General features: G+C 37.2%; 1 protein-coding gene across 1 annotated transcript in view; it reads right to left on the bottom strand.

Annotated features, from left to right (window-relative positions):
• Positions 1 to 502: 502 nt before the first annotated feature.
• The window catches only part of LOC127858455 (NPC intracellular cholesterol transporter 1-like), a 51,265-nt gene continuing 27,021 nt past the window's right edge, over positions 503 to 24,746 (bottom strand). Inside the window, exons 13-30 of the mRNA XM_052395630.1 lie at positions 22,338 to 22,479; positions 21,575 to 21,807; positions 20,845 to 20,945; positions 19,108 to 19,268; positions 18,187 to 18,315; positions 16,412 to 16,594; positions 15,320 to 15,434; positions 14,605 to 14,732; positions 13,582 to 13,716; positions 11,952 to 12,041; positions 11,589 to 11,779; positions 10,586 to 10,831; positions 9,676 to 9,734; positions 8,525 to 8,666; positions 7,224 to 7,455; positions 5,054 to 5,167; positions 4,542 to 4,704; positions 503 to 3,642 (exon numbers count right to left, since the gene is read on the bottom strand). Coding sequence (XP_052251590.1) covers positions 3,494 to 3,642; positions 4,542 to 4,704; positions 5,054 to 5,167; positions 7,224 to 7,455; positions 8,525 to 8,666; positions 9,676 to 9,734; positions 10,586 to 10,831; positions 11,589 to 11,779; positions 11,952 to 12,041; positions 13,582 to 13,716; positions 14,605 to 14,732; positions 15,320 to 15,434; positions 16,412 to 16,594; positions 18,187 to 18,315; positions 19,108 to 19,268; positions 20,845 to 20,945; positions 21,575 to 21,807; positions 22,338 to 22,479 — 2,713 coding nt within the window. The 3' untranslated portion in view covers positions 503 to 3,493. The remainder of the gene's footprint in view (positions 3,643 to 4,541; positions 4,705 to 5,053; positions 5,168 to 7,223; positions 7,456 to 8,524; positions 8,667 to 9,675; positions 9,735 to 10,585; positions 10,832 to 11,588; positions 11,780 to 11,951; positions 12,042 to 13,581; positions 13,717 to 14,604; positions 14,733 to 15,319; positions 15,435 to 16,411; positions 16,595 to 18,186; positions 18,316 to 19,107; positions 19,269 to 20,844; positions 20,946 to 21,574; positions 21,808 to 22,337; positions 22,480 to 24,746) is intronic.

Below are 24,746 nucleotides of genomic sequence, written 5' to 3' on the forward strand. Positions count from 1 at the left end.
AGGGGATTGCTACACCATATAAATGGACCTTGCTGCGTGAAATGGGGTTTCATGCATGTGCTTAAGTGTAGTCCTAGATCAGGAAGTGCAGTTCGGACAGAATTCGAGTCGAAACAGAATTTTGACTTTTTAATGTATAACACACGGATACATGTAAATCCATCAGAAGCCTGTGGGCCAACCAGCATAAAATTAAATTGGCTCTGTGGTGGCAGTGAAGACGTGAAGGTAACAGACACCATGGGTGAAGTTTGTTGATAACTCACATTGACATGTACCTTAAATTACTATGGTGTACTGGGGGGGGGGGCAATAAGGCTGCCACTGAGTATCTAGAGGAAATTTGCCAGTTTAATTTAAGACCCGACCAAACAGTTTGATAATATATTCATTTTTACCATTAATCGAAAACAAACAATACATGCGGTTAATTAAGGGCTTAACCAAAACGGCAGAAAAAAGCTCTTTGGGGGAAAAATCGGGTGAGACATTGAGGACGCAATTAGATTTTGTTATATTTAATTGATTTTATGATTTTTGACGTTCCATCATTGTTTCAATTTCAAAATGTAAACAACACTTTGCGTGAAAAATAAATATAGTGATTAATATGATACACAAAATAACCAGTTTAAATGCATCGTTACAAGACATAACAATCATTCATTTGGTATACAGAGACATTTTGCATAATACAAAGACTTTGAATCAAATACATGCACACATAGGGACGTGCATACAGAATGAATATGTTACAAATGGGACGTTATGATGACGAGGCAGAAATGTTCGGAATTTTCTCACATAATAAATGATGAGTACATAACAAAGACACCACCAATATGGTAAATATATATCAAACAGGAAATATATAATTTATTTTAATAAATATGTTTACCTGTAAAAATATTTTGCAGAGAATTGAATATTAATAATCAGTCAATGGCATATAGGAAGTATCATTAAAATTGTTTACCAAATAAACAAGATATGTGTTTGTCAGAAACACTATGACCCCTTCTGCGCCGCATTGAAGCTATATATTTTACCTTTGACCTTGAGGGATGACCTTGACCTTTCACCACTCAAAATGTGCAGCTCCATGAGATACACATGCATGCCAAATATCAAGTTGCTATCTTCAATATTGCAAAAGTTATGGCAAATGTTAAAGTTTGACGCAAACGCAAACAAAGCAACAAACCAACAGACAGGGCAAAAACAATATGTCCCCCGCTATGGTTGTGGGGGACATAAAAATCAAATAAAAGTTTAACAAGTGTATAGAAAAACTGTAATTATATGCATATATATATATATAACTAAATTACTATGTTATTATGTTTAAACCTTTAAAAGCCTAGATATCTTTTAATAGGACTCTTATAATAACCGTCCACTATCTAGTATCTACACTAGATAGCGTTTGTCACATTGTAATATTTATTGTCAGTCTCAAACCAGCAAAAAGCTTGTAATATGACTCTTTTATGGGACTTTGATACAGAAGTATAACTTTGGAAGCTGCTTTAAAGCAGGTAATTTTTATTTTGAACACTCTTTTTTATATAAATGCATGTATAGGATATATTTTTTGCAAAGAATATAATTGTAAAGCAAAACTATCTGACCCGATTCAATAATGAGGAAACACTTTTGATTGGACACTGATTTGCACATTGTAGGAACTGAAATATTTAATATATTTCCCTTGTGTATCAAAACACCTTTGCTATAGAACTTGCCAATGCAGGCATCAATAGTAATTGTGAGTTAGATAAGTATTGGTTCAATTTAACAAGCATTAATAATATAATTTTTACAATTTTTTTACAGTAATAACAAGAAAAACTGTGCAAAAGGAATAGCTTGAAAGCATAAAAATAACATCAACTCTTATGCATGCATCGACAAATCACAATGCCATGACGATCAATCTGATAATTTCTGTTAGGGTATTGAGCAAAATTAATGGAAGGCCATTCAAATAAAATACAGTCAGTGACAAATAACACTCATGAACCCAGTCAATACACACAATTGTGTTTAAACTAAAGTGGAAACTGGAGTGCATAAAGTATGCTTCTAGATCTCAGAAGTGTCAGGTTTATGTTTGCTAACTTAACGAAACTGAACATATAAATATTTCTACAGAACGTGATGTGTATGTTCTACATCTACATTATGAATGCAAATTTACATGCATAAACATATACATGGGTCAACAAAATAAGCACATGTTAAATAAAGGCTTCATATCTTATTTGTGCACTCATTATCACATTATGAACACTGGGATTCAATCAGTATTTATATCTCGTACATACAAATGTATGAAATTTCATCAGTAAGAAACATACAAATAATTATTTAACAAGTTTTCAACAATTATAACATACAAATAATTCTTTCCCAAGTCACTTATTATGAAGGCAAATACTGTATTGGTCCCATGACAATTTAAGTAGTTGCTCAAAAGCAGATGTTCCGTAAAGCTGGATAATACAGTGAGGTTTTAACACAGTTCTTCACAATATTTTAAGGACTATTCCGTGCATGACAGGATCTCATTCACTACCATTCTGTTATTGTACATTTCAATTAAAATGACCATCAAATACCTTGGAGACTGTATAAGACACTGTCAATGACCGCACATAAAGGCAAAATGTCATTGCATGAGGTCTGTGCTAAAGGTCGATCACAAGCATTTACAGTTTAATTGAATTTAAGGTCAACAAACACTCTTCAACATCTAGGGTTACTGTTCCAAGATTATGACCAAAGTTGAAGGTCAATGATCACTGCAACCTGTCAGTGTCCACTGCTTATTGTGAATATACCCTACTAATGGTCAATTGCAATAGCCACTGGTCAGTGTCCAGTGTTTAGGATCAATGACCATTGCTACATTGCTACTAGTCTTTTATCACAAACACAGTAACTAGACATTTTCAAAAATCTGAATAACGATAACTGAAAATGTCCGACTGTCACCAAGATTTGAATTATGAAGAACACAACTTTATCCGTACATATTCTAAGTAATTGTATTTGGCATGAACCAAAACTAAACATATAAATACAAAAATGGCCTTTATGTGCTGAAAGGGAAAACAAATTAGAGAGGAAATTTGGACATTTCCTAGCACTTTAATCTCACAGCATTACACATTTCAAGCAGTCCACAACAAAGCACTGGCTGCCACACTGTTTCAAGTTGACTTCATATTCATTAGTATTAGGCCTCATGTGGGTCCAGCAAGCAAACATCAACCTGCGGTCACTGAAGGGCCATCCAACTTGTTCCTGGTAATAAATCACTCTTATTAGGAAATGACTAGGCAACCCATTTTACAATAGCATGAATTATACATTGCTGTTGTAAATGATCATTTCTTCTTGCAAAACACACATAATGAGGTCACATGGAGTCGTGTAGTGTAAATGATCTCTTATAAGTTGTGATGTCTATTAACATTATGCAGGTGCTCTATAAATTGCTGTAATTGGGTGGTGAATCAATGCGCCTGAAATAATCGGTGTTAGTTGTTGCGGCTGCACCATTTTGTGTGGGCTTTTTTCCCTCACTGTCAAGGCTCTGCTGATGTTGGAACAGTTTCTGCTTATTTATACTGGGGCCTGAAAACAAAAAGAAAGAAAAGTGAAGCATTGCATTTTACTGCATAAACAAACCAAAATCAATATGCTTTATGTATCAGTTACCAATTTCGGTTTATTTTTTTCAAAGTGTTTAAAGGCACTGCTTTAGTTTGGAAAAATGGCAATGAAGTAATCCAGACTCTATTTAGTCATATAATGACAGTGAAACAAATAACTTTTCCATGATACCTGAATGTTAAAATATAATTGAGAGTGGTAACAAGATTTAACATGATGGCGTGATCAAGAATGAGCATAAATAAGACTTCTAAGGCGGTAACAAGATTTTTTCTAAGATTTGACCTAGTGAACTTGTGTTTTGAAGGCAGCTTAAATATTGAGTCATATGACTGAGTCATTAAGGTGTATTCATGAGTGTTAACAAGATCATTAGCACATTATTCTTAGGTGAGATTAATATAGTTTCACTCTGAATGGTCACTCATCTAGTTTTTTGCAGCAACTAAATTGAAAAGTAATTAGTTAAATCAAAGAAGAGACCTGCTCTCGAAAACCGGGCTGACTGCAGGTGCGTAACGTGTCAACCCCAGATTAGCCTATGCAGTTGACACAGGTTAATATGGGACAACACCTTCCGTCTGGACTAAATGTTCATGAAGAAAAAAACTTAATTTTGTTTCTTCCATAAAATTGGAAAGTGCCTTCCCTGATAAGCCTATGCAGATTGCACAGGCTAATCTGGGACGACACCTTACGCACATACATTAAGCCCCGTTCTCCCAGTGCACAACTCATTGTCAATCCAATACCTTGAGCTTATAAAAAAGTTTCACATTGATTGGTCTCTAAACTGGTTATAAGCAGCAATTGAATTGAAAAGCAATGTGTTCCAATAGATAGTCACTGCAATCTCATACCTATATAGCTGAGTAGCACCGGCAGGAATATGAGCCCATGGGAAGCCCCAAACACAACCATGCCCAGGTACATGCGGAAGTAGAACACCTGGAACAGCTGGGACTTGGCGAATGCCAGCACAATAATACCGCCAAGTTTGGTAAGCGTTATACCACTTAGAACCTGAAAATGATACAAAAAGGGTCTTTATATTCAAATGAATGCCAGTTCCATAATACCGCTAAGTTTGGTCAGCGTTATACCAATTAGAACATAAAAATGATGCAAAAGGACTCTGTAAATAAAATTGTCTTTATTTTTAATTAAATGCAAGCTCCATAATACCGCCAAGTTTCGCAAGTGCTTTACCATTTAGAACCTGAAAACGACATAATTTTACCACTTACAATTAGATACATTAAGTTTCCGCTCACCCAATTTTTTTATATAATTGTGGTGAAACTTTACACAAATCATTAAACCCATATTTATCAAGTCAGGGAACCATAGAGATCAATGCTCAAATACTTACAGAGCTGCCCATATGGGCCAAGGCATCCTTGGCTCTATCCACCTTGCTATGTTCTATGCTTATGGCAAAGGCTCGCGCAATGTGAGAGCAGAACTCAACAGAAATGCCAATAGCCTGAAATGAAAATCAGTATAGAGTTTTACTTCAGGATAGTTTCTACACTTCAACACTTGAAGTTTGTTTCTATAGGTTAGATAGAAATTTTATGATTGCTATGGAAACAGGTCAGATTCTCACCAAATAAGACATTTTGTGTTGTGAAATATCAGTAGATATCTAAAAAGAAATTTTAATATAATAAATAAATAAATACTGCAATTTGTGAATGTTTACTGGTACATTTGAAATTGTAATTGCAATTAAGAATTGGCCCTCAGAACAGCGCGATACATAAAGGAAACAAACATTTACTGTTATCAGACAACAAACATACAATTCTCACATAAAAATCACTCACCATGACAAGATTCCCTAGAGTCAATGCATTCAGGTTGATATCGGACAACAAACATTCAATTCTCACATAAAAATCCCTCACCATGACAAGATTCACTAGAGTCAATGCATTCAGGTTGATATCAGACAACAAACTTACAATTCTCACATAAAAATCACTAACCATGACAAGATTCACCAGAGTCAATGCATTCAGGTTGATATCTGACAACAAACATACAATTCTCACATAACAATCCCTCACCATGACAAGATTCACCAGAGTCAATGCATTCAGGTTGATATCTGACAACAAACATACAATTCTCACATAACAATCCCTCACCATGACAAGATTCACCAGAGTCAATGCATTCAGGTTGATATCAGACAACAAACATACAATGCTCACATAAAAATCCCTCACCATGACAAGATTCACCAGATTCAATGCATTCAGGTTGATATCCCACTCACCATGACAAGATTCACCAGAGTCAATGCATTCAGGTTGATATCCCACTCACCATGACAAGATTCACCAGAGTCAATGCATTCAGGTTGATATCCCACTCACCATGACAAGATTCACCAGAGTCAATCCATTCAGGTTGATATCCGACTCACCATGACAAGATTCACCAGAGTCAATGCATTCAGGTTGATATCCCACTCACCATGACAAGATTCACCAGAGTCAATGCATTCAGGTTGATATCCCACTCACCATGACAAGATTCACCACAGTCAATGCATTCAGGTTGATATCCCACTCACCATGACAAGATTCACTAGAGTCAATGCATTCAGGTTGATATCCCACTCACCATGACAACAATCACCAGAGTCAATGCATTCAGGTTGATATCCCACTCACCATGACAAGATTCACTAGAGTCAATGCATTCAGGTTGATATCCCACTCACCATGACAACAATCACCAGAGTCAATGCATTCAGGTTGATATCCCACTCACCATGACAAGATTCACCAGAGTCAATGCATCCAGGTTGATATCAGACAACAAACATACAATTCTCACATAACAATCCCTCACCATGACAAGATTCACCACAGTCAATGCATTCAGGTTGGTATCCAACTCACCATGACAAGATTCACCAGTCAATGCTTTCAGGTTGATATCCCACTCACCATGACAAAATTCACCAGTCAATGCATTCAGGTTGATATCCAACTCACCATGACAAGATTCACCAGAGTCAATGCATTCAGGTTGATATCAGACAACAAACATACAATGCCCACATAAAAATCCTTCACCATGACAAGATTCAACAGAGTTAATGCATTCAGGTTGATATCCCACTCACCATGACAAGATTCACCAGAGTCAATGTATTCAAGTTGATATCCCACTCACCATGACAAGATTCACCACAGTCAATGCATTCAGGTTGATATCCCACTCACCATGACAAGATTCAACAGAGTAAATGCATTCAGGTTGATATCCCACTCACCATGACAAGATTCACCAGAGTCAATGTATTCAGGTTGATATCCCACTCACCATGACAAGATTCACCACAGTCAATGCATTCAGGTTGATATCCCACTCACCATGACAAGATTCAACAGAGTAAATGCATTCAGGTTGATATCCCACTCACCATGACAAGATTCACCAGATTCAATGCATTCAAGTTGATATCCCACTCACCATGACAAGATTCACCAGAGTCAATGCATTCAGGTTAATATCCCACTCACCATGACAAGATTCACCAGAGTCAATGCATTCAGGTTGATATCCCACAGGTACATCATGCCCATGATGTCTACGACTATCATGATGATGGTGAGACACACGATGGCCGCAGTGGCGAAGTCGAAGCCAAGAAGAATGAAGGTCACTATGAATATGGCGACCATACAAATGGCAATGTTTTGTATGGTTAACTTCACAATGGTCAGGTACTGTTCATAGAACACGTAGAAGATGCTGTAAATAGAAATAGCATTTACAATAAGTGTTCATCCTTTTGAACATAACAAATTATCCATGCTCTGGAAAATCAGGTCTTAATTCATGAGCATGGTCAGAAAGCAAAAGGCTTTGAGACTTTAGAGACGAAACTTTCTCATGAATTTTTTTCGTTTGAAGAAATCTCTTCTTAGTGAAAACTAGTTTAGATGGAAAGTGTCGTCCCTGATTAGCCTGTGCTTTATGTACATGCTTATCTCAGATGACACTATGCAGATCTGATTAGCCTGTGCTTTATGTACATGCTTATCTCAGATGACACTATGCAGATGCATTAAGCCCCGTTTTCCTGGAGGGTGGATCATATGTAATTTTAATTTTCAGACTTTTGTACTGGTGGTGAAAAAAACCAACATATAGGTCTATTCTTTATTCTGAATTCCAACATGAATCTTGCTACTTAATGATTTTCAAAGGACACACTTATTGTTGTAAAGCTGACGAATGAACATCACACAAAAAGAAGTCATGTTCTGAGTGGCGCTGATACAGTTCTCTAATCAACTATGACAATTTTTGACAAAGAATGTTAGAATCCAAATAATAATTGAGCAACTTTTCTTTATCTACCAACAAACAATTATTTTGTCATTTTGATTCTTGACAACTTAACCACATGTGACTTGATACCTAACACTTGTTAAATTGCTTACAAAAAATCATTAAAAAAATCAGATTAAAAGAAACTTGTTGATTATGATATAAGGTACAAGGGCCTTGAAAGACAAACATACTCCAGTCAATAATCTGATTCAACTTTGAGTTTCTTTTTGCAATTGTTTTATGGAGTTTTAATATCATGCTCAATATGCTGTTCACAATTTTTCTTTTTGTTCTTTTAGTTTTGAGTCTGGCTCAACCCTGTGTTTGAGGAGAAATAGGTGAATAATTCTATAGCTGTTTTTTGAGGTTGATCTTACTCTGACAACAGCCTCAATACCCAGCTGAGTGAAAACTCAAAGCTCATCTTCTGAGTTGTGCTCAAACATTTCACATGTTCCTGATACTGGGTCAAGATGGGGCCTACCTGTAAGCAAACACTTCCTGATTGGGATCTTCAATGTTCATGGCAGCCGAGATGTTCTTGGCAATGTTTCTGGCCTCTGTCAGTCCTTTTATGTAGTCTCCCGAATTACGCATTGGAGTGTGGTACGTCATGAAGTATGTGGCTAGAAGCATGAAGCAAACAACAGTATATTGTATATTCAGTCAATGCTATTGAGTTTTCATAAATTGAGCGTTGTTCATTTTCTTTAAATTACAATTAAAACAGTATTAAAATTGAATTGAGGGCTGTGTCAATAAACTCATTAGTTTAAACATCTACACATTATAACGTAGCTCTGGAAAAACCGGCAAAATGCGCATCCTTAGTGTCATCCCAGATCAGCCAGTTCAGTCTGCAACTGCTCATCAGGGACGGCACTTTCCCTTTTCATGTAATTTTTCATTCAAAGAAGTCTTCTTAGGGAAAATCTAGTTTAGGCAGAAAGTGTCAGCCCTGACAAGCATTAAGCACTCTATGGACTCTACAGATTTTTAAAGCAACATCAGGAAGTCAATATTAATTCTTGCATAGGAAAAGGACAATTTGGTATCAAGACAAGAATACATTTTTATGTTAATTTTGCAAATCTATTTAGGTTGCCCTCTATGAAAACCAGCCTTAATGCATGTGCTTTAAGTGTTGTCCCAGATTAGCCTGTGAAGCCTGCATAGGCTTATATGGAAAGACACATTTCACCTAGATTGGATATTCCTTTTAGAAGAAATTTCCTTCAAACAAATACTTCCATATTAGGGAAAAATGTCTTCCCTTAACAAAAGTCCAATGCAAGATGAAAGTGTCTTCCCTTATTAGCCTAAGCAGACTGAACAGGCTTATCCAGGAAAACACTACCCACATGCATTAAGCCCAGTTTTCCCAGAGCTCAGCTAATTTTTAAGTCTATCAAAACATTCATGAGCATCTAACAACCCATATGTGAGGAGTACTACAACAGATAGCATCTAACGACCCTTATGTGAGGAGTACTACAACAGATAGCATCTAACGACCCATATGTGAGGAGCTACAACAGATAGCATCTAACGACCCATATGTGAGGAGTACTACAACAGATAGCATCTAACGACCCATATGTGAGGAGTACTACAGCAGGTCTTCAACTAACTCACCTCCCACCTGCGTGTTATTACTGACCAGGTTCACCCCTGCACCATAGGCTGCGTGGCCACTAAAGGAAAGGAAAGACAACATCAGACACTTGACTCTCTTAACACTTCACTGATTAGGTATGCATTTTGGACGCGTCTGTTCTACCTTTGAAAATCAAATTTAGTTAAACACCTTTCTTGATAGATTGAAGTTTTATGAAGGCTTAATTTCCAGCCCTAAGATTCTGATGATAAGAAGAAAACAGCATAAAACCTGTACATGTTGCAAGTTGTGCGCAGGCGGTTCTGGTTTTATGCTGGTTGCATGTAGCCATTTTCACTTTGCTTCAGAGCAAGAAAGAGTTGAAGGGACACAATCACAGAGGTGTTTGGCTTTGAGAAATAATATTTTAAAAGAGGCTTTCCTGTTTTTAAATCCAAGACTGCCATATATGTTAAGGTATGGAAAGCAGGTCTGTTATTTGTTCCAGAAAAAAATGCTGCTTGGCAGAAAATTCAGTTTTTCTGTTTTTTTCATTTAAGGATGCAACTGCAAATGGAAACCATAGAAACAATTTTAGCAGTAGGTTGATCCCCACTATGAGAAACTTCTTTAGATCTCCCATAAAGGCACCAAGTGCTGGGTAAATCCAGAAAACAGACTCAAGAGCGTTTCAATTAGCCAATCACTTTCGATGCAATCGAGCTCAAATAAATAGGTCTAAACTTTAGGTATTTCTCACCCTTTAGCACACTTCAGAATCATGGCAGAAATACATTATAATAATTAATTATGTGTATTTCTTTTTCTTTAAGAATATAACTGGAAATGCAGGAGGTTTAGCATATTTGAAAACTGCTTTGTTTCATTACTTTAAAATGGAAACCATAAAAACAATTTTAGAAGAATAGTAATAAAGGCCTTTCTCACCCTTTGGCACACTTCAGCCCCGGATTGTCCTTCAGGAACATGGGCAGGTAGGTGATGAAGTCGTGTGAGTTGGGACGGCCCCCAACAAAGGGCTGGAAGGGGCAATTGTGGCAGGACTCATTGGAGGTGGAGGGGCAGAACTGCCCAGTCTGGTCGTTGATACGACAACAGGGTGGGTTCCCAGTGGAGCTTACCCAGTCGAAGTAGTCGTCTATCCAGGAAGAGGCAGGCTGGGCTATTGTTGTGCTGCAGAATAATCCAGATTTTAATATATTAATAAACTTACAATCCTTCAATGTAATGGACTGGTCAGTAAACAAAGAGGAAGCTTTGGAGTACTGGTATATGGTGTACAAAGATGTTCAACTGAGTTATGATTTACGATAAAGTTTATTATGCATGTCTTTGAAATTTAAATAGCCTTGGCAAGCACTGGAATGTTTCATGCCGCATATGATGGACATTATGTTAATGAAAAAACAATCCTCTTTTATTCAACTTATTGCTACAGCTATATTTTCATTTTCTAAGCTTAACCAAATAAACTTTTCCCATCCTAACTTTAACTACCTGTTCTCTTTATTCTACAGGGGTTTTCCTCGCTTCATTGGGAAGAGGCCCTAGCCTATGGATTTTGGGAAGAAATTGCTCATTTTGGGAAGAATTATCACTAAAGTTACTGCTTTGGGAAATGAAAAAGCTGGTGTAAGTTAGTATTTTGGGGAAAACTGCATGATTTAAAAGAAATGTTCAATTGGGAAGGGGCCTTTAATAGGCCCCTGTTATATAAGGCTGAAAACCCCTGTTCTAATATGATTTGTTCATAAAGGACATACAAACAGAGTACAAAGATGGGGAAAACAGGCCTTGACCTACTTAAATGTAAAAAGGCATGCTTTTATAGTCTGATTACTCACTATGATTCAATCGACTTTGACATTTACCCCCCGATCACTGGGATTTAAGTTGTCCTTTTACATATATATATTTATATGCTACTTACTAGTTAGCGAGCTGTGATGAGAAGAAGACCTGACCAATCAGGGAGTCCTGCTCACAGCCCTTACTGCCACATATGGCGTCCTGGGCCGCCTTGTTGGTGTAGTTGTAGCCGGCAGGGATCACAAAGTAGACGGGGGCCCCCACCGACAGGTACTTGGAGATGTTACCAAAGTACTGCAGTACATACGAGTCCTGCAAAACATTAAGCCTTGTTTTGGGTGAGCTGCGCTTAATGCACATGCGTTAAGTGTTGTCCCAGATTAACACACGACACATTATCCAGATATTTTAATTATTTGTGCCAAGTAATATGAGTAAGAACCCAAGGTTAAGATGCTCTGTGACTATGGGTCCCAGTACTCACTGTAGGCATGGAGAGGGCCTGCTCAAGGCCAAGGGTCAGGTGACATGCGAAGGCTATACTCGCCATAAACCAGCCCACAAACACCACAATCTGAAAGCAAAACATATTAACCCTTTCACACTCAGAAGAAAAGTGAAAATGGATATGTGCAAACAGTATAAAGCCAGAACAGCCTGCGGGTAACTCGCAGTCTGTTCAAGTTTCATGCTGTTTGCTGCTCATTAGTTTTTAAGGGTTGGAAATAGATCCAGAGCCCCAGATAAGGGTCGTATTTTCGTAATTACGAATTATTTTCAAGTCCGTTACGTATTTATTTTAAAATCTTGTCGTACCATTAAGAATTACAAAATCAAGTTACGAATATTATTTTTACATCAGTACGTATCGATTTTTATTGAGTTCTTTTCGCGTATTAAAGATCTTTGCGGTGCTTATATAGAATGGTTATCGGGTTTGTTTAACAAAGCGCATTTTTCCAATAAAAGCGGCGTATACAGTCTATCTGTCAAAAATCAATGGCGGCGCCCAGAGAGCGTCCTAAAAAACTGCAAAGCGCCCAAAAACACGCTTTTAACATATTGTACGCAAAGTGAGCCGAAGTTAAATGTTTAGAAAGACATTAAAGAAAAGATCTTATACGATGTTGTATGTTCAGTTTCCAACACAGTCGGAAAAGCTAAACAAAAACGCGACACGACGGGTCCAATCTTAAACACACAAAAAAACATTGAACGAGTGGAAGGGACAAGTCCCGTGGCTAATCGTTGAAAAGATTGAAGGGGAGACCCGTTTTAATTGTGAAATATGTAAAAATTCCTCTAAGGCATGCAATCTAAGCACAATTTGGGCATATGAAGGTATTTGAAAAATAAAATTGTATAATACTTAAAAGACACTGTTGAACTCGTATAAAGAAAGTTGCTTGTATGTTTATTTTGATTTTTTTTGCATGAAAATAACCATTATTATTTATTTTAGGTCATTTATAAAAAATAAGAATTATTTTCCAAAACTTAGTAGTAACGTTAAGAATAAAATTTAAGAGTTAAGAATTCTTTTTGAAAATCTGGTGGTAATTAAAGAATTTCACAAAACCTTATCTGGAGCTCTGAGATCCTTTAAAACTTTATTCTAGCAAGAAAGGTTTTTAATCAAATTTGACGTTTTAAGGGACTACAAATGCGTCAAATTAGTCTAAGTGGTAAAACGTTAACAATTACATGCTCTGGTAAACAATTAGAATACGTCTGTCAGACTTGCACCTGTCAGAGAGTTCAGTGTCACATGGTCTTATTTTAAATTAATAACAATTGTTGATTCCTGCATCAAAATGCTTAAATAATCAAATAGGTGCTTCTCATTTAAACATTTTTTAAATAATAAAATATTGGAAAATCAATTTTAACAGGGATAGTGAATGAGAATTAAACATGACCGAATTAAAGATTTTCCTAAATATTTTCCTTTAGAAGAGACATCCTTTCAACAACAAAAATCCTTAAAAGCTTAGAGTGTTGTCCCTGATTAGCCTCTGCAGACTGCACAGGCTAGACTGCACAGGCTAATCTGGGACAACACTTTACAGACATAAATTCAGCCCATTTTCCTCTGAACAAGTCCCATTTCTTACCACAATGGGCCTGACCCAGGAGCACAGCAGACCGTTGGAGAAATAGTTGTTCACCAGCCAGTACAGATAACCCTCAGAACTCTTCTTCTCCTCTTTGGTCAATTTCACACAGCAGCAGATGTCAAAACGGTTAGCCTGAAAAATTGTGTTGCAAACTGGTTACCCTAAATAATTGTATTGTAAACTGGTAACCCTAAAAAAATGTATTGCAAACCAGTTACCCTAATTTAAAAAATGTGTTGCAAACTGGTTACCCTTTAACAAAAAGATGCAAACTGGTTGCCCTAAAAAATTGTTGCAGACCGGTTACCCTGAAAAAATTGTGGTGCAAACTAGTAACCCTTCAAAATTGTGTTGCAAACCCGTTATCCTAAAAATGTGTGCTGCAAACCAGTTACCCTGTGAAATTGTGTTGCAAAACAATGGTTTAAATTTCTATTCATCATTTCGTGGAATGGGAATAAAGTTTGCTCTTTTCATTATTCAGATCCCAGTTTTTTCTCTTTAATCTGACATAGATTCAAATAAGAAAGACCTTATGCAGATGTTGTGTCTGACAAATTTCCACACAAAACAGTATTTCCACATAAAACAGTGCAATGGCTGAATTCTAGAAGTAACTTAAAATTCCATGAAAAATATAATATGTCCACATAAAACAGTTCCACTCTATTTACTTGCATTAGAGCAGATTACCATTTGGTTTCTGACAATGACATTTATTAGACCAACAAACAGTTTAAATCATGTGTTTCTCTTCATCACACTCTAACCTGCAATCACTGATATATGCCAGGCAGGGCTTTTTTTCTTATATTTTCCCTTAATGAAAGTTGAACCTACTTTTCAAAACTTTGTTCCAATATAACTTTTTTGAAATAACAAACCTTTATACAGGGTTTTTCATCCCCTGATAAAAAAATTGTCTCATATGTTAAAAAAAGCCCCCTCTCCTTAAAAAAAATCCAGTCAAAAGGTTGAAAAAGCCCGAGCAGGTGCCACAATAATATTGCTATCACCTACCTCCTGACGTCTGGCATCCAACGTCATCAAGCTGACAAAGCAAGTGATCTGCAGTATGAAGTCAAACAGGACAGCCATGGCAGCGTACAGGGCAAACTCTCGCACAGCAGGCATGTCAGTCATTGCACCTGAAATATGTGCACATACATGAGCCTCAATCTGGGTAAACAGGGCTCAGTGAATGTTTGCAAAGTGTTGTCCCAGATTTGCCTGTGCAGTCTGAACAGGCAAATCAGGGATGACTCTTTCAGCTTTTATTGCATTTTTGTTTAAAGGGAGTCACTCCTTGGAAAAAATCCAGTTTAAGTTTAAAGTGCCGTCATCAATAAGCCTGTGCAGACTGCACAAGCTATTCTCGGACGACACTTTCGCACATAAATTAAGCCTGGTTTTACCAGAGCTCATGTTTTGTTTTGTTTGTGAAAGTTGCATGTTTTCTTGATATGTCTCGTGTTGTTTTTTCAGTGTCATACTGTTTGGAAATTAGTCACAGGCCATAAATAAAGGACCTCAAGCAAGAGATAGATTTCCCTTTTAAAAGTGCAGCTGAAGTTGTACCTAATTTTTATATTTGTCAATCTAAAACCACCAAGTGCTATTAGTGGGCAACATAAATGTCCATATTGTGTGAGAATATGTCTTATATCTGAAGTGACAAAACTTGTTAAAAAAGATCACATAAGCAGTTTAAATTTGAAGGAAAACTGCCTCATACCTAGAAAGAAGGCAATTGATTCTGAGATGGAGGTTAGGAGCATGCTAGGTCCTACAGCTCCCAAGGTCCGACCAATCTGTTGTTCCAACGTCTCTCCAGGTAACCGAGGTTCACGCTAGAAGTTGGGAACATCAAACATTACAGGGCTTGCATTCAAAACGCTCCTAGTTTACGCTAGAATTTGGGAACATTAAACATTTCAGCGAAAGAAGTCATAACACTGCTAAGGAACAGATTTCTTAAATTTGTAATGTTCTGAAACTTTTAGCTAGTCTTCAAACTGTTTCATCAACACAAAATTGCCGCAACAGATACAATCATTTATCCATGATATATAACTCCTAAAAATGTGCATGAATAAGGTACCTAGTTAGGGCGATATAAGTGGATTTCAAGTAACACATTTGATCTGAAATTTTCATTTTAATACAAATCTATATTTCCCTTAGTAAATTTTGATATTTCTATCAATAAAAAGGTATGGTTAAACTTAAGATGTGACCATTCATTGAACAAAAAGCAAGATTAAAATGTGCAAGATGTGAAAGTGTTATAATATAAAAGAAAAAAGATCACATAATGCACATATTTGGACTCATTGTTGTAGTCTAAGCAAAGCCAAAGACAAGCAGATAGTCAAGTAAAGATATGTAAAAAGATGTTCCACAGCAAAAACGGTAATAAAATGTTCACAAAAACTGTCTACTACCATGAAGTCTTCTCCCATGATAACCCAAATATACAGTCACTAAAATAACATTGTTCAAGATCTCATTGAGTCCTTATATGGTGCTAAAGGTCAATTGATTTATTTAAATGATGTGATCATTTCAGCCTTCTTCTTAGAAACCTGGGCTTAATGCATGTGCATAAAGTGGCTTCCCAAATTAGCCTGTGCAGTCCACCCAGGCTTATCAGGGACGGCACTTTCCGCGGCTTAACAAGAATTTTCGTTACAAAGACACTTTCTTTAAACCAACAATACCATAAAAGTGGACAGTGTCATCCCAGATTAACCTGTGGGGACCCTTAACGCACATGGATTTATCCTGGTTTTCTTAGAATGAAGCTTATTGGAACCTTTTTGAATACCTGATACTTCTGGACAAGGATGAAAATGTTGTCCACTCCGACCGCCAACACCAGGAATGGCACGACCTCTATGATGATCAAGGTCATTGGAACACCCAGGTAACTATAGAAACCAACGGACGCTGCCACAGATAGCAACACAATCACCACACCAGTTATACCCAGCAGAATCTTCGAGTCTATCTGTGAATCAAGTATGGAAATTTGAATTGCATTTTAGCTTACCGGTAATTATATGAATATAGTTTATTATGTGGTTGAACATGTTTTCACAAATGCCCACTGTTTGCCCTATAACTTAAGTCTCTGCTAATCAAACATTTTGGATTTAAAACAAATTGCAGATTTATACAATAATTTGTCCAAGAAGTTCAAAGATTGTGTAAGTAAGCCAGTCTTTGGCATGCTTTGCCCTCAACTAAGTAATTTGCATGGAAATAACATCATGCAATTGGCCATTCAAAAAATAAAGAGTAGCCAGTTACAGAAAAAAGTTATCTTGTACATGTTTTCTATAAAAGTATTCACAGTGCTTCTTTAAAACAAGGTATGGTATGTGTAGCATGTCTATGAAATTGACTCTTCAATCAACATTCTCGGCTCAAGCTGTTCAATTTGACATGCCATTTGGGCCCAAAGTAAGTACGTTTACCTACAGGTACAATAATACGCCAACAGGCACATTTTTGTGCCTACAGGCATCCAATTTATTCCTACATGCATGTATTTCAGCCTATAGGCACATTTATAAATATACTGACTGGTACATGTTCAGCATGCTTGTACAAATATAACCTGTTGGCATAATTCTTACCTACAGGTGGATTATGTGTGAATGGGTAAGAATTTGCTCTAATTTGTATCATTTTAATCAAATATACTATAAAATTACACATTTTGTAAGACCTTTATTATTTTATCCAAAGATGAAGCTTTTTTGTTACTTAAGAGTTATTATAAAATATAGTTAATACTTACTGGAATTGCTAACTAGACAGTGGACTCATTTTTCACTTTGGGTCAAAAAATGTTCTCAAATATATGCAAAGAGACATAACTTTATGCCCAAAGGCAAACAATTATGCCTGTGGGCACATAATTTATTTTAATCTGATGTATTTATAGTTTGTATGTATAGTGACTTTTGACCCAAATGGTACAGCATAATTAAACAAGGGACAAAATTGTCACAAAACCAGGTTTTCATTGTGAAAAAAAATTGATAAAGGGAGACAACTCAAACTGAACTTTTGAAATGAACAAACAAAATTAACCCCCTTTGTAAGTTTGTTTCAAAATAAATCTATTTTTAGTCGTGGCGACCTTGACATTGGAGATATTGATGTGATTCTTTCGTGAGACACACCGTCCCATGATGGTGAACAAATGTGCCAAATGATTTTAAAATCTCACAATGAATGACATAGTTATGGCCCGGACAAGCTCATTTATGGCCATTTTTGACCTTTGAACTCAAAGTGTGACCTTGACCTTGGAGATATTGACGTAATTATTTCGCGCGACACACCGTCCAATGGTGGTGAACAAATGTGCCAAATGATTTTAAAATCTGACCATGAACGACATAGTTATGGCCCGGACAAGTTTGTTCCGCCCGCCCGCCAGCCAGCCAGCCAGCCCGCCCGCATTCGCCAATCTAATAACCAGTTTTTTCCTTCGGAAAACCTGGTTAATAAAAAACCTGGTTAAAAATATTAATACTGCAGAGATAATTATTTTAATAAGGACTATGATAAACGATATCATCCACTCACCAGGATGGTTTTGCAGCTATGATACTGCCCTAGAGCAATGGTGATGTAGCCAAACATGATCATATAACTGAGCGCAATAGTCCAGATATCGGAGTTGCTTTCACGCGTCAATTCATCTTGGATGGAGCGCTGAAAAGAAAGTAAGGAAAGGAATTTTATAATTTCTTATACAACTTGTAGTTGATGTTTTAAAAAAAACACTGTTTGGATCTGATAAATAAAATAAGTGTATATGCGATATCTTAAAAATAATTAATTGATGGTTTAAAGGTTTTTAAACAAATATTTATGTATTATTATAATTAAGGTATTTACATTTTACATATCACTGGATATAAAATATTCAGATAATAATTTGAACTAATAAATGACCAAATGTCAAAGATTTGTGGAAAAAGTGTAAAATACTGAGTAAATTTAAATGAATTTTTCACTTGTTCACCACAAAACATTAACAGTAAGGAGATAAAATAGTAAAAGCCCAAGAGTTCTAGGGCCCTGAAATTTGTGCCAAGCCTATATCCTCAAAAAAAGAAATATCTTTAGATAAAGTGTGGGCAACTATGGTGCAAATGTTAGTCCCTAGACATAAACAGGTCCTTCTCCAAGCATCAACACTATTGTTTTTTAAGCTCAACTCAGAGGACAAGATTTGAGTTACCACTCGGCTGATCATTGAGAATGTTGGTCAGCTCACAAACAAGCTCAACTCAGAGGACAAGATTTGAGTTACCATTCGGCTGATCATTGAGAATGTTGGTCAGCTCACAAAATAGCTCATACCTCAGCTATAAGAATATTCATATATTTTTGCTCAAGTTCAGGGTTGAGTCAGACTCAAAACTCTTAACAACGTCTGAAAAAAAAGTCAAAGTGGTGTAAGAATATTGACTTAAGTATGTTTGTGAAACTGGTCCCTACCTCTGAGGAGAATGAGAGAATCATGTTAGGGTTGGTAAAGTTCTTCATGAACTTGATGAACTCTGCCTCCCACGCCTCAGCCTGTGCATTCTGATCCTCCGCTAGGTGGTTGTTAACGACAAACGTGAGCACGAATGCCGTGGCGTTGTTGTAGTCCAAGTCTGCAATCAGATGGGGTGGAAGCCTTGTGAATCCGGTTCTATTATATGAGCTATGTCAAGCGAAAATAGCTCTTATACCATATGTGGCCAGCATAGTCTTATTGAGAGCTACCCTGTCCATTATAAAGGTTCTGTGGTCTTGTTAAAAGACAGGAAAGCTCCTCACCAAACTGCATGATTGCCTAAAAGGGTGGTACCCTGTCTATTATAGTCATGCAAGGTTCCGTGATCTCGTTAACAGACAGGAAAGCTCCTCACCAAACTGCATGATTGCCCAAAAGGGTGGTACCCTGTCTATTATAGTCATACAAGGTTCCGTGGTCTCGTTAACAGACAGGATAGCTCCTCACCAAACTGCATGATTGCGCAGGCTGGTTGGTTTCGTTTACAGACAGGATAGCTCCTCACCAAACTGCATGATTGCGCAATAGGGAGCTACCCTGTCCATTATATAGTCATACAAGGTTCCGTGGTCTCGTTAACAGACAGGATAGCTCCTCACCAAACTGCATGATTGCGCAGGCTGGTTGGTTTCGTTTACAGACAGGATAGCTCCTCACCAAACTGCATGATTGCGCAGGCTGGTTGGTCTCGTTTACAGATAGGATAGCTCCTCACCAAACTGCATGAATGCGCAAGCTGGTCTGGAGTACACTGGCCGCATATGTCATAAGACCCATTTTTGCATGACACTGTTCATATAAAGCAATTTAACAAAACAGGCAGATGATTGCTGTGGTTCTATTATATAATGTGATGGTGGCGTATCCATAATCATTATAGGAGGCAACAGAACAGCCAAAGCAAAACAGAAAAAATTGTTTTGAGAAGACGTGGCGGACGTCTCAATAGATATTGTAAACAACATTCTATGACTATGATCAAACAATTTTCTACTGGCAATTTCATATAATTTTCTATTCTTTTACTGTTAAAACCAAATAAAATTAAAACCCTTTGTTCACTGTCAGTATGATATTGATATTTATGTTATTTTGTTGGATATGATGCCATGTTAAACAGTAAAGAGCAGTGAGTTAACATATTCACACTTTTTCAGGCCAAGTTAGACCTATTCAAGCACTTAACCAGTACTCAGTGCACATTAAGGACAGTAACAGACCATTGTTATACTTGATTCAGAGATAGGAGTTCAAATGCCACAGATAACATTTCATGATCAACCCCCACATAAGTCATGTTGCTCTGCAATTCTGGGAGCATCAGTCTTGCCCTATACCAACTGAGCTAGCCCAGTAGACCAACCCAGATATATTCAGAATCATAATGGGAAAACTGGGCTTAATGCACATGTGTAAATGCACATTCTTGATTGGCATGTCCACACAGGGTGATCAGGGATGACATGTTCTGCATAAACTTAATTTTTGTCTTGGACGAGACTTCCTTTAAATGAAAAATTCCATAAAGGCATGAAGTGTCGTTCCTGATTAGCCTGCGCAGATTGCACAGGACAAGTCAAACCTATACAAGCAGACTGCACAGGCTAATCTGGGACGACACTTTACGCTTATGCATTAAGCCCAGTTTTCCCAAAAGTAGTCACATGACTCACCTGAGAAGCCTCCCAGAACCACCCAGGGAAAGGCGGGGCCTCCGTATTCTCCCAGACATCCCATGTTGAGCCTGGTCTGGTCCGATATGGATGTAGGAGCCCTGAAAAAGAGAATCAATACTGGTTAGTAATGATCACAGAAGGGAGAAACAACAAAATCTAAACAGACGAAAATATATCGGGACGACCTGGTTATGATCAAACAGCTTTTTACTGGAATTTCATAGAATTTTCTATTCTATTATGAATGAAGGAGCCCTGACCAAGAGAATCAATACTAATTAGTAATCCATACTACACCCAATAATTAACAAGACACCACAGGGAAGTTTCTTACAGCTATATATGTTCAAAAACTGCACTAAACTGCAATAAGTAAACATAGAAGCGTTCCTATAAAATTCTTAAACTTACAGATTACTTATGTTTGAACGTAAAGTTACATGTTTCTACTGCAGTTTTTTTAAAACTCTTTCACAAGTTTGCATTTGTATAAAAAAATACAGTTTTTCCTAATGGAACCGCAAACACTGAATATTGGAATACGTAATTACAATTTTAATTCATTCATGATGACTTTAATTCAAAGTTTTTGTGTGTGTGTGTGTGTGTTGTTTTCAAGGTGGAAGATATTCAAATCTTTTCATAATCTGTATTCCTTTATATAATGTGTCCACATCATGGTTGGAAAAACAAAAATGAGGCTTAGAACACAATGATGAAAACCCACTGAGTACAGGCCAGGAAATGATCCAGATAATCAGCCACCACCCAGAATCCAGAATCGTCATATGCCACGGCATCAAGGTTGGTCTTGTTGTTCTGGTAGTACTGCAACACGCTCTGAATGGCACACTCGTCATGATCGGGACTTAAAGGCTTGAAGCAGATGTCCTTCATTGTCACCTCCTTGCCATTATAGGTGCCTTTGATATTCTCTATCTGATTCTGCAAGTCTAATACCTGCAAAGATGATAACAATTTTTGCTGTGTGCTTGAAAGTGGAATGCAGCAAGCTGGCAAATAATAATAGCACCTGCATTTTCAAGATTCTGAGAAACAGTCATAGTTTCGTTTTACTATTCGTATTCAATGTCATTCCAGAAAACTTCAAATGATGCTCCAATTTAGTACTTCGTTAACCAAGTTACCAATGGTCTTCTAATGATATGTTAATACTGTATTGATCGCAATAACAAACAAAAGACGTTTATTATACCCCTCCTTAAATCTTCATTCTCCCTCCCCACTCACATAAATTCAAGGGCCATATTGCAAAATAGCTGTTTATTGAATAATGAACTTATAAAAAAATCATAAAATATATCATCAAAACTGTTGGACAATGAAAAAAAGATGATCATTACTTGAATTATTTTCATAACTTTGGTTAAAATTCACAAAAATGTATATTCGACAGTGCAAGAAGATGACAATAATTTGAGCATGGTCACTGGAAAGTTTTGTTAAATCATCAATAATTTCTTCCATACCTGTTCAATGAAACTTTTATCAAACAAGGAGGAGAATGGCATGGTCTCTGTGGAAGGATACGGCTTCTGGTGTATCACCACAGACTGGTTACCAGGGTTGTTGGGTCGGGTGATTATCACCTGTTCTGTGCGGTAGAAAGGCCTGAAACAAATATAGACCAGATATAACAATAGCAGTGGGGTTATTTGGTCAAATTTGGGGCTGAAATGTGGGTCCATTCACATTTCCAAAAGATAATATATTTCCCAAACGACAGCCTCAAATTCCCATTAAAAGTTTTGAAAAACAAAAGAAAATAGTAAAACAAGATATGTGTTTGTCAGAAACCTGATGCCCCCTATTAAGACGCTTTGAAATAAAATTTCAATATATCATTTGGCAGGTTTAGTTATTATCTCCCCTTTAAAGCTTATTACTTCCCTTGGATTGTTTTTTTTTACTTTTGACCTTGAAGGATGACCTTGACCTTTTACCACTCAAAATGTGCAGCTTCATGAGATACACATGCATGCCAAATATCAAGTTGCTATATTCAATATTGAAAAAGTTATGGCCAGTGTAAAAGTTTTCGGACGGACACAATTAAAAAAATTTGAAAGAAAACAACACCAATTTCCCAATTTTTGTAAAAATTATGCTATTTCTCCCAATCAAAAGCGCCCCGGCCCCATTCCCGAAATAGTGCAAAAACAACATGGTATAGCATTTCTAAACTAACTGATTCCTTCATGACATGTTTTTTTAACTGAGTATGGCTCGGACACACTTATACTCATAAAAACATTCAGGGAAATAAAATGAATTATCAAGCATTTTCTAACAATCATATTTCCAGGCATTTCAATATTCAAGAGAATCATTTAAAATATCTTTGGAAAAGAATTCATGTACATATTACGTATTGTTTAGTGTATGCATGTAGGTCATTTATGACAAATCAAATTCTTTTCAAACAATTTTTATATTTTTAATACAGTTGACACCTAGCAGCGATTTTCCTCCTTCTTTATAAAGTACCGGTAAACGGCACTTTCCCAATTACGAAAAAAATACAAATTTCCCAATTGCTGTCCTTAAATTCCCAATAAAAGGTAAAAAAAAAAACATTTTTTTTTTTTTTTTTTTAAAGCAACATTTTGTTAGTTTCCCTTTGCAGCTTTATAGCTTGAACCTAGGTTTATATAATATTGACAGCTTGAAAACACTTGGTTATCAATTTTAAAGTATTTGGGAGCAAAAAATCAAATACACCAATTTCCCTATTTGAGGTTTTCACGACTCGATTTTTCCCAATTTTGAGGTTTTCACGACTCGATTTTTCCCAATTGGACCGGTACGGGTACTTTTCCCAATTGGACAAGGAAAATCGCTGCCTAGAGACTCAATAAGCTGAGGCTGGGAAGACTGGGCTTAATGCATGTTCATAAAATGTCATCCCAACTTAGGCTGTGCAGTCCGCACAGGCTAAGAGGGACAACACTTTTCGCCAATACAGAATTATTCGTTTTAAGGAAGTCTCATCTAAACAAATATCCAGTCTATGCAGAAAGTGTTGTCCGTAATTAGCCTGTGCAGACTACAGTCTAGGCAGAAAGTGTAGTCCCTAATAAGCCTGTGCAGACTGCAGTCTAGGCAGAAAGTGTTGTCCGTAATTAGCCTGTGCAGACTGCAGTCTAGGCAGAAAGTGTAGTCCCTAATAAGCCTGTGCAGACTGCAGTCTATGCAGAAAGTGTTGTCCGTAATTAGCCTGTGCAGACTGCAGTCTAGGCAGAAAGTGTAGTCCCTAATAAGCCTGTGCAGACTGCAGTCTAGGCAGAAAGTGTTGTACGTAATTAGCCTGTGCAGACTGCAGTCTATGCAGAAAGTGTTGTCCGTAATTAGCCTGTGCAGACTGCAGTCTAGGCAGAAAGTGTAGTCCCTAATAAGCCTGTGCAGACTGCAGTCTAGGCAGAAAGTGTTGTCCGTAATTAGCCTGTGCAGACTACAGTCTAGGCAGAAAGTGTAGTCCCTAATAAGCCTATGCAGACTACAGTCTAGGCAGAAAGTGTAGTCCCTAATAAGCCTGTGCAGACTGCAGTCTAGGCAGAAAGTGTTGTCCGTAATTAGCCTGTGCAGACTGCAGTCTAGGCAGAAAGTGTTGTCCGTAATTAGCCTGTGCAGACTACAGTCTAGGCAGAAAGTGTAGTCCCTAATAAGCCTGTGCAGACTGCAGTCTAGGCAGAAAGTGTTGTACGTAATTAGCCTGTGCAGACTGCAGTCTATGCAGAAAGTGTAGTCCCTAATAAGCCTGTGCAGACTGCAGTCTAGGCAGAAAGTGTAGTCCCTAATAAGCCTGTGCAGACTGCAGTCTAGGCAGAAAGTGTAGTCCCTAATAAGCCTGTGCAGACTGCAGTCTATGCAGAAAGTGT

The sequence above is a fragment of the Dreissena polymorpha genome, chromosome 14 (genome assembly GCF_020536995.1).
Source record: "Dreissena polymorpha isolate Duluth1 chromosome 14, UMN_Dpol_1.0, whole genome shotgun sequence".
Classification (NCBI taxonomy): Eukaryota; Metazoa; Mollusca; class Bivalvia; order Myida; family Dreissenidae; genus Dreissena; species Dreissena polymorpha.